At 33.7% G+C, this 10,291-nt stretch overlaps 2 protein-coding genes across 3 annotated transcripts; both read right to left on the minus strand.

The window, feature by feature from the left end:
• Nucleotides 1-1,549: 1,549 nt before the first annotated feature.
• On the minus strand, nucleotides 1,550-2,472 carry LOC101211078 (cucumber peeling cupredoxin-like). The gene is made up of 2 exons (XM_004138492.3): nucleotides 2,125-2,472; nucleotides 1,550-2,014 (listed from the first exon to the last, which is right to left on the minus strand). The coding sequence occupies exons 1-2, from the start codon at nucleotides 2,303-2,305 to the stop codon at nucleotides 1,725-1,727; spliced, it is 471 nt and encodes a 156-aa protein (XP_004138540.1). The 5' UTR covers nucleotides 2,306-2,472; the 3' UTR covers nucleotides 1,550-1,724.
• A 3,502-nt stretch (nucleotides 2,473-5,974) lies between these two features.
• LOC101209601 (probable serine/threonine-protein kinase At1g54610) lies at nucleotides 5,975-10,177 on the minus strand. Of its 2 annotated transcripts, none has more exons than XM_011658167.2 (8): nucleotides 9,403-10,177; nucleotides 8,378-8,662; nucleotides 8,098-8,285; nucleotides 7,512-7,635; nucleotides 7,156-7,377; nucleotides 6,964-7,055; nucleotides 6,698-6,803; nucleotides 5,975-6,595 (listed from the first exon to the last, which is right to left on the minus strand). In XM_011658167.2, exons 1-8 carry the CDS (start codon nucleotides 9,709-9,711, stop codon nucleotides 6,164-6,166), a joined length of 1,758 nt encoding a protein of 585 aa, XP_011656469.1. In that variant the 5' UTR covers nucleotides 9,712-10,177; the 3' UTR covers nucleotides 5,975-6,163. The 2 variants fall into 2 exon arrangements, with proteins under 2 accessions (XP_011656469.1, XP_004138365.1); XM_004138317.3 differs by having other exon boundaries at nucleotides 5,975-6,604; nucleotides 9,403-10,175.
• Between the last annotated feature and the right edge of the window lie 114 nt (nucleotides 10,178-10,291).

Here is a 10,291-nt window from a genome sequence, read left to right on the forward strand (position 1 = left end):
CGGCCTACTAGTCTTCATCACCTAGATCACCTCCTTAGGGGTTATCTTGCCTAGTCTCAAACCCAATCTCGTAACATCTCCATGCATAGCCATGCCTTTGGAGGTTCTCCACGCCAAGCACCAACCATCTCACCTAGGACGTATCATAACGCTTAAACCCTTAGCATAACCTCTCAACACTTAGTAAATTTTCAACCAACAAGCCTTCTTTTTTCCTCTTTGGTCAACAACTACACTTTCCGTACTTACGTAAATTTATTTTCTTCTTTCCAACTAACAAAGAACAACAAACACTTAACCTCTCATAATGAATATCACTTAAAACTTTAAGGAATTCAAGAATAAGGGTTTACATTATTCCTAATGCCACATAGGCAGGAGACGTCAGAAGTCCCCTATTGTAAATGTGTTGTTTTCGTCGACGGTACCTGCATCAGGAGTAAGCCATTCTCATCGCCTTCCAGTTTGCACGTTGGAAATGCTTCCCTGGCGCACTATTGTCGACTTCCTTCTCGACAACATCTTGTACGTTGAAAGATCATTTACCGAGGCATTTTGAAATATATACTGTTGCATTCCTGCATTGGAAGAGCTCTAAATGTTTCTTGTTCTAAAAAAAGAAAAAATGAGAACAAGAAACAATGAGTAAAAAACAAGAAATAGAAACGAAAAATGGAAACATTTGATAACGGGCCTTAAATGTCCAAATCTCAAAAATATTATTGTATATATCGAAACAAATCTTTACTTTCTAAAAACTTTATTTTAATTTTAATACACATCCTTTAAAGGATCATTTTGAAATATGGCAAAGAAGTGAACCAAAATATTTATAAAAGACACCAAAATATTAGATTATATCAACTTTTATTCTTATCTATTATTTTGTAACTAAGATAGAATCTAAAATCATTTTTCTGTCTTTATCAAGGTTTGTTATTTTTTTTCTTTTTCAAAGATTATCTTTTTTCATAAAAAATATATTAATTTAGTTTGTGAGTGTAATTGATTTGTTTATTATTATCTTTCTTTTTTTCACTTTTTTGGGACTTTTTCCTCAAGAAAAAATATTATGAATGTTTGTAAAAATAGCAGAAAAAATTATGATAATAGAGTCTATGTCACTTATCTTTTCAAAATTGCAAAAATAGCAAATTTAAAAGCAGATTACCGTCTCATTACCATCAGATTTGCCAAATTTAAAATATGCAAAAAAGAGTTGCTATGAGGTGTTTTTTTCTAAAAAAAAATTTTGTCCTCTAATGCAATGTTCCAAAATATTATAAAAAGCAACAAGTCATAATATCCCCTTTTTTTAAAGTTCCTTTATAAATTTTATTTAATATATAACTTTTATGTACAAATTGGGTTGGATAATTCAAACGATGGATTTTTTTGCTATTTAGCATACATTAATACTTGAGTAGCTAAGTTCATGTTGATGGTTTTTTCCCTTATATACTGAAAAGGTTTTTCTTTTTTTTTTTGTTTATTTATTTTACTTTTAAACACATGCCTTGAAACTAACATCTATTCAGATGAAACATTATTCATGAAATCTCCCAAACTTAACATTCATATATGAAACATTACTTCAATCACATTTATTGAAACATGTGAATGTATGTCAAGTCACACACCACACAATACTTTATTACAATTGGCTAAGAAAAGAATAATAAAATTTCCAAACATAGAAACCACTTGACTTGGTCACATATATCTCAAAACATGAACAAATTGGCCATTATAGTTGCAATAGAAAAGAGAAGCATAGGCCATGCCCCAACTTTGGCTGCGGAGTTTCTAGGTTTTGGTAAAATATTAATAGCAAATTTCATGCCTGCTTCGCAATCATCTCCAAAGGTCGACATGAAATATCGACGCATGGGTTGGCTTAAGGAAATGAACTGAACTTTTCTAAAAACAAAGCTTGGATTGACACAGCCGTCAAAATCCGCTTGAGAAATTGGCTGACCAATGGAGTGGACCTCGTTGGATCTTGATTCAAATACTACAATGAAATAAAAAATAAATAAAAAAAAAAACCAAAACACATTTTTGTTAGGTAAATAATAATAATGACGATAATGACTTGAAAGTGGTTAAAAAAGTGATAATTACTGAGTTTATCATCAACGAAGAAAGTTCTGTTGCTAGCCCAATCGGAGAAGAAGGTGGGAGTGGAGGGTAGGTTCCAACCAAAATTGCCGCCGACCTTATGTTCGACGGCAACACCAACATGTAGGAGAACCCCAAGTAGGAGGAAGAAGAAGGCAAAGGAACTGATTGTTGTAGTACTCATATTTTTGGATATTTCAGTGTTTTCTATTGGGATGATGATTGAGAAGAAGAATGAAAGGAGGGGAGTTATATATTGTTATTTACGGAAGGAAAAGAGTTGCCAAATTTGAAGTGATTAGATAACATTGAAGCTACAACTTGTGGAAGCAGACGCCTCTTGTGGTTGCTTTTGAAAATGTATGTATGAAAACGTGATTCAAAATTTTTATAGAGTTTCTTTGTTTGAGTAAATAAAATTTAGTTTTTTTTTTTTTCAAATATAGTAAAATTAAACAAAAATATTTTTATAGAATATAGAAAGTTTTCAATTCTATCTGTGTATATCATCGGTACAAAATGAAATTTTAATACTATATTTTGTAAATATTTTTAACAATTTTGACTTTTTTTCTTTTGCCCTTATAAGTTTAAAATATTCATAAAATTTTATATTAAAGAATTTAAAATAAGAGGTCTTTCCAAAAATATAACAAGTAGTAAAATATTTACACTCTATAAGAACAATTTTGAAAACAGAAAAAGCTTATAGATCCACAGTAAAAAAATATATAAAAAATGTCATGCGATTAATTGGCATCCAGCACGTCTACTATATTTGAAAGCTCACAATTAATATATTTAAAAAACGATCGTTTAGATTTCTTTCATATAGGAATCGTTTAGATTTCTTTCATATAGGAATCATTTAGATTTGATTATTTCTTTCCTATACGATGTTTAGATTTGATCGTACCCAAATCTAAACAATTTTTTTCAAGATTCTTTGTATATGATCATTTAGATTTGACAAGATCTTGACACAGCATCGTTATCGTTTAAATTTGGGTAGTCAAATCTCAATCGTTTTTTTTAGAGATTTTTGGTACACAATCGTTTAGATTTGGAAGACGATCATTTAAATTTGGTAAACAAATCTCAACGATTTTTTCAAGATTCTTTGGTACACAACCGTTTATATTTGGCAATCAAATATCCCAACGATTGATTGACACTGATGCACTTCAATCATTGATAATTTAGTTTGTTTTTGTTATTTTTAAAAATATCTCTAACTAGTTTATATCTAATAGTTAATTAAGCTAGTAGTAATGATTTATTGATATTAATTAGGTTTTTATTTGTTCATATCCAAGTATTCAAGTTAAGAGTATTAGAAAAGTGAGATGAAGTATGGGAAATATGAAAAGGCCTTCAAAGTGCAAAGAGGGTTGGTTATTGGCAAGTGGGATTTTAAACATTTGTTTATTTTGGTACATTGTTTACACTTTCTAAGATTATGGTTACACTATGGGATGGCTTTTATTTATTTTATGTCATGCATAAAATAATAATATGTTTATGCAATCATGTGTTTTTCCTTTTAAATTCATTGTTTCGTTTTACTAAATTGAATACATTTCTTGAAGTGTTGTGTTGTATATTAAAAGGGCTTGATAAGTATGAATTAGGTCCACTTGCCATTGCATTTGGGAGTAACTGAATTAAAATATAAGTTGTTTGGTAAAAAATTTAGGTGTTTGAAGATCACCTAAAATATATTTTGAAAAAATGAGTTTATAAAATAACGTGGTTTCGAACAAAGAGTTAGAACCAATTTTTAGAAAAATGAATTTTGAGTGTTTAATGGTTAATCTCCCTAACTTGTATGAAACACTTCAACCAACATCTTCAACTATCTTCACCAACCAACCTCAAACAGTTGTCTTTGTCGATTGTCGATGATTGTCTCCAACAACTGTGTTGGTGAACCATCGACCATTGATTTTTACACAATCATCGACAACCAATTTTCGTCTACCGTTTTTCCCTCAAATGCTTTTGGACATCCTTAGACCATCGCTTTTTGACAATTGTAAGTGGCGAAACTTCGGATGATTGTTTTTTTGTGGACCACTCCCACAAGAAAAATATTGACCACCATTAACCGCCAATGGTGAACCTCTCGTCATCGTTGTCTTGCTACTGTTTATAGTCAACTTTCGTCTATTATTTATTTGGCAACCATTTGTTGGCCAGTCTCCAATAATTTCTTTACGACAACCATCATCGATCAACTTTCAAAGAACGTTTTTATGGCAATTGTTTTCTTCTACCACTGACTACCAACTTTTGTGTATCGTTTTCCATGCAACTACTGTTGACTAACCTTCGATAATTACTTTTAGTAACAGTTGTTGACAACTTTAGACTATTGTTTCGATGATCATTGTCGACCAACTTTTATTGATCGTTTTCAGTGACTATTGTTGATCGACTTTTGTTGAACGTTGATTACCAACTGTTGTTGGTCAGCTTTCATCGATCGTTTTTTGTGACGGTTTTTCATCAACTTTCGTTGACCATTTTCAGTGATCGTTGCTGGCCAACTTCATCAACCTTTTTTTATTACAGTTTCTGGCCAACAATCAACGATCATTTTTTGGTAACTCTTGTCAGCCAACATTCGTCGATCATTATTTGATGATTGTTGTCAGCCAACTTTCCTATAATGTCTTTTGATGGTTGTTGGTGGTCACTTTTGTTGAACTTTTTCTGTGACAGTTGTGGGCCAACTTTCATCAACCATTGCAAAGCAACTTCTGTTGACTATTGTTCATTAACCATTGTCGGCCAACTTTCGTTAACCATTTTCGTGATCGTTACTTATCAACTTTTGTCGATTGTTTTTTGGTGATCATTATCGGCTTACTTTTCTCAATTGTTTTTCGGTGACCGTTGTTCATCAACTTCATCAACCAATTTTCTATGACTGTTATCAGCCAACAACCAACAAAAGTTTTTCTATGATTTTTGTTGAGTGCCTCTGAACGATCCTACCACTAACCTATAATTATCATTTTAAAGTAATTGGTTGGCACCTTCAACCACCATCATCAATGATCATTAGTGACTCCTATCAAAATCTCCACCAACAAATTCTTTTATTATAATTTAAAATTATATATTAAAGAAAACTAGTTTATAACAAATCAAACAAAATATTACCTAAAAACACTAGAAAAAAAATTGCCAAATGTTTATTTTTCTTGAAGGAGCTTTTAGAAAAAAAAAATGTTTAAATGAAAATTTCACTCCAATAAAACTAGAAATTAATGACACAAATTATGCATTACAGGACACAAACAATTTTTGTGACACATATTTTGCGTCATTGAAGCCACGTAAAGATATGACATTTATTTTTATACAATGAACAAAGTTTAACTATTTGCTAAAATATTTTTATACATTTGTTTGTGAAAACACTAGAAGTTGAGAAATAGAAATATATTTGATGACTATTTATTGTAGAAAATAAAATAGAATTCATTAGAATATATATACAAAAAAAAATTATAAAACATTAATATTATCAAATACACATAAATTCCTTTGCAAAAAATAATAACTATAATACAATTCATATATATTTTAACCTTCGTCATCAAAGTTTGATAATAGCGTAGATAGATTCTAAACTTAATTTGAAATAATTTTCTTTTTCTATCGTTACATTTGAACCTTCATAGCTCTATGTAAAAGTTCTCATTGACCAAATATAAAGATCCAAAATTAAAAAATAATAATAGTAGTAGTAAATACATTGCCAAAATTATTTTGTAACATTGGAAACCTACCAAAATATAAGTGAATCAAGCAGTACATCCTAGAAAACTATCAAACAACAATATAACATCTATGCTTGATCTCTATTTAGAAAAAGCAAATTATTTTAGTTTTCATTTATATGAATTCATTGGAGAAAAGAAAAAGTTGAAATATCAAGAACCTAAAACATTTAAAAAAAGAAAAAAAACAAAACCAAAGAACATCGAGGACCATTCCAACACCTAAAAGGTGTATAAGATCTTACATTAGCCTAATCATCAACGGCATACAATTTTAAATGCTCTTTTCGCTCCAAATTCCTGAAATCTCTAGTGGAGACCGACCTCCGAACCTGACCCGTGATATGTGCACCATGGTGGTCTTTGATGTTGAAGCTTGAGTATTCTCTTGTCTTAGGCAACGGAGGCAAGTTGAGGTTATTAGTTACCTGAAGATGGCCTTGGATTCTTGATGACTTCCTGTTAGAGTATGAAATTGGAGATAGCAAGAAGTGAGAGCTCCCTGTTCCCCCTCCCGTGTTCACACTCGATGAGGTGCTCGTTGTCTTTCGACCTCCCGTGTTAACACTTGAAGAAGTGCTCGACATTGTACTCCCCTTTCGCACTCCATTGTTAACACTTGAGGACGTGCTCGTTGTAGTACTCCCTCGCTCTTCATTTTGTTCGTCGTCATCTCCCCTTTGCTGTGAAAGCTAAGAATTACACAATGTCATTACATACACCCAAGGTGGTTACCATTAACTACAACAATCAATTGCTTTCGTAGCAGAAAGTAGAGAAACTACCTGTTTGGGAAGATTTGATTCTTCTTTCGGTATTCCGGCAGTTAAATCTTTCCTCCGGCGTTCACGGTGCGTATGCGAACGCCTTGTAACTTTAGCAGTCCTAGACCTGTAAATTGATTGGGTAAATATAGTTTTGTGTAACTGAAAGGACACATTTCTTCTCACTTATTTACATCATCCATAGTAAATTACAATTAGTACTTAAATCATTGCAAATTGATTACGAATATGTTTGAAGTTGATTACCAAGCTAACAGAAAACTTACTTCTGCTGATTTGTTTTATCCGGTACATCGGGCTCACTGTGGATTATAGGAAGATCCGAAAGGCTGCATGCCAGTGGGCTTGTGTAAAAGAACTGCGGATTGTAGTTCATGTTTGTTAGTATAATGCTTCAACTACATTGTTATACAAATTGGCTACCTAAATAAATTTAGATTCTAAGGTTGATTATATACTTCATTGTCAAGGGCTGAAGATGCAGAGCCACGATATGAAGGCTCCAAAGCGAGTAGGGTGTTGAGTAGGCCTAGAGAAGATGAGGGAAAATGCTTAAAAGATTCTCTGAGACTAGGTCGATACGACTGTGGAGGTCTGAAAGTAGGTGGCAGCTTGAGTTTTCTCCAATACTCCTCAGATGGTGTACCACATAACTTGAAAATTTTGTGAAGTTGTTCAACCTGACTCAGCATAAGAATTCAATTTTAAAACAAACGTCATGACTTTAGTTTTATCAGACATTAACAAACTGTTCAACATGGCTCAACTCATAATGAATCCATCTATCAGAAATCCAGAAACGATGTAACTTCACCTCTGTTCGACCTGGCAGAATTGGCCTTCCAGTGAACATTTCTGCGAAGAGACATCCAGCACTCCATAGATCAATGCCAACCCCATATTCTGTAGCACCTAACAATAGCTCCGGAGCTCGATACCTGTTAACAAAATACTTATAAAATCTTAAGCATACAATGATATATCAACTTCAACTTTTCAGTTTAATATCTAATGTCGTATCAATCAAAGCTGATGTCTATAAGTTGATCTTCAGGAATCAAATTGGTTTTCTAGATCCACGAATGAGATATGTTAAAAATATACATGATAAAGAATGAATATCATAAAACCCTACGTAAAGGTTAAAAGCTAACAGAATTACAATACAACTCCTTGTCAAGTACTCGAGGTACTTGGAACCCACTTTCTTGAGATGCTACGAAAGGCCAATTACTCAAAACAAGCCTTCCTTCCTCCTTCCCCTCTCTCTCTATTAGTAATCATAAAGCATAACAAGCTCCCTAGCTAATTACTAATATATCCTTAATAACATTACTATCAAAATATACCTTAACCTATCAACCTAAGTTTTTGAGTTTAAGAGTGTGATATAACAATACCATAGAGTCACAACACGATTTGTAAGATGCCTCTTTGGACTGAAAAAAATGGCAAGCCCAAAATCGGCAATCTTCAGCATCCCATTTTTATCTATTAACAGGTTTGATCCTTTGATATCACGATGTAGTATCCCTTTATCATGGCAATGCCTCAAACCAGAGAGTAGCTGATGCATATAGCTTTTGACCTGCAACAAGAATTAAGACAAGCGAACTAATGTACAGCGGCAAATTTGCATCCAAAACCCCCTGAACATCATCATATAGTGAAGGATATAACCTGAGGCTCCGTAAGCCGTACATCCGGGTGGGAAATAACTCGGGCCAAATCAGTCTGCATAAAATCAAAAACAAGATAAAGACTGAACTGCATTCTTGAGGTAGCCAATCCTTCAAGTTTGACAATGTTGGGATGATCAAGTTTCAGCAATATCATAATTTCTCTTGCCATGAACTTCACACTCTCAGGTTCCGTTGTATCAAAACGGACCTTCTTTAGGGCAACAATCTTTCCAGTTTCCCTATCTCGAGCTTTATACACATTGCTATAACTTCCTTGGCCTACCTATTACATAAACATTCCAAAGATATCATAAATATTCATCAACAACTTACAGAGGTATTCAAGTTTAAATTTCAGCCCAATTGCAATGCCTACGCTGTATCAATGTTAACATTACGAAACAAAATGCAAATACCACCACGTAATCATAGTAGTCATCATAACTGCACACTCATACTTTAACTTTGGCAATTACGCCCTCAAACTTACGAATCCGTAGCATATATATATATACCACTCCATTAGTTGCAACTTGAACAATCCACAAGATAGCATTTTTCAATCTACCCTTTAACATTATCATTCAGATGTAGTCACCTTTCAGGAGAAGAAACAACCTTATCAACCTTATCACGAAAATTCATACAAAAATTCCAGAGATAATCCAAAATTCAAATTTCCGTCTTAAATGCAAAAACCATACCTAAATCATAGGGTACATCAAATCTACAACTCCAAACTTAAAAGAAGACAATTGTAGCAATTAAACCCCCGTGAACTACAATGATTATAACTTGAAATTTAAAAGAGAACAAACCACTCCCAAAATCAAACAATCAAACTTAGATCCCAAATACCAAATCACTCCTAACCTATATCCTCAAACTTACAAAAACATCGCAATTAAAACCAACAACTGCAAGTTAATACAGAGAATCTAATTTCAAGGAAGACAATTGTAGCAATCCAACGATCAAAAACCAAGGAACACCAGATTTTAAGCAAAAATAAACAAAAACAACCTTATCCAGCTTGTCATAGGCCTCCACACTCTTGGGAACCAAGCCAGCTAACACATGTTTAGGAATATTACTAGTAAGCCACTTGGGCCATCCATCCACTAGTTCACTGTTGTCTGAACCAAATTGGTCATTCCCACCGCCGTGAGGCCTCTCTGCTTCAGATGACTCCCTGCCAACAAATCTCCTCTGCCCCACCGACCTCCGATGAGCAACAAAACCATCAATCCCAGCATACCCATTGTCCAATTTCAGCTTCTCAACTCCCCCAGCGGGCGAATTCACCGAATGCTTCGTCTGTGCACAGCCCATGAATTGGAGAGTGAAATTTAGGGATTGGAAATTGGGGATTTTGCAGAGGAAAGGGAAAAGGGGATGATGAGAAGGATTTGGAGTGAGAGATATGGATGGGGAAAAGGAGACGAGATTGGCCGGCCATGGCCGGCAGTTTTAGAATCATGGAATGAGAGAGAGAGAGAAATTTGAAGGGGGGGGTTGTTCTTAGGTTTGTCCGCTCAATGAGTGAAGGGAACAACTTTTGTTATTGATAACTTAGGGAGGGAATTGAAAGCAGAAAATGGGGAGCTGGGTATTTGAGAGAAGAGAAAAGTGAATGATGAAAAATGGAGTGGCAATGATAGCGAATGCTGTTGAAAATGGATCTTTGGCGTGCCGTTGTGGGGAAGATGATGATGATAATGAGATACTTTGTAGCTTTAACTTCAAAATTGAAAATGAAGCGGGAGAAGCCATTTGGAAGAGAGGAATTGGAGTGTGTATAGTACAACAACATTTAAAATATTGATATCCTCCCAAGTCCCAAATCTCTTGGTTTCACCAAAATATCTATTCAACTCTGAGGATACTCCATAGATATTTACATTTAGATTTT

This window comes from Cucumis sativus, chromosome 6 (genome assembly GCF_000004075.3).
Source record: "Cucumis sativus cultivar 9930 chromosome 6, Cucumber_9930_V3, whole genome shotgun sequence".
NCBI classification, from domain to species: domain Eukaryota; kingdom Viridiplantae; phylum Streptophyta; class Magnoliopsida; order Cucurbitales; family Cucurbitaceae; genus Cucumis; species Cucumis sativus.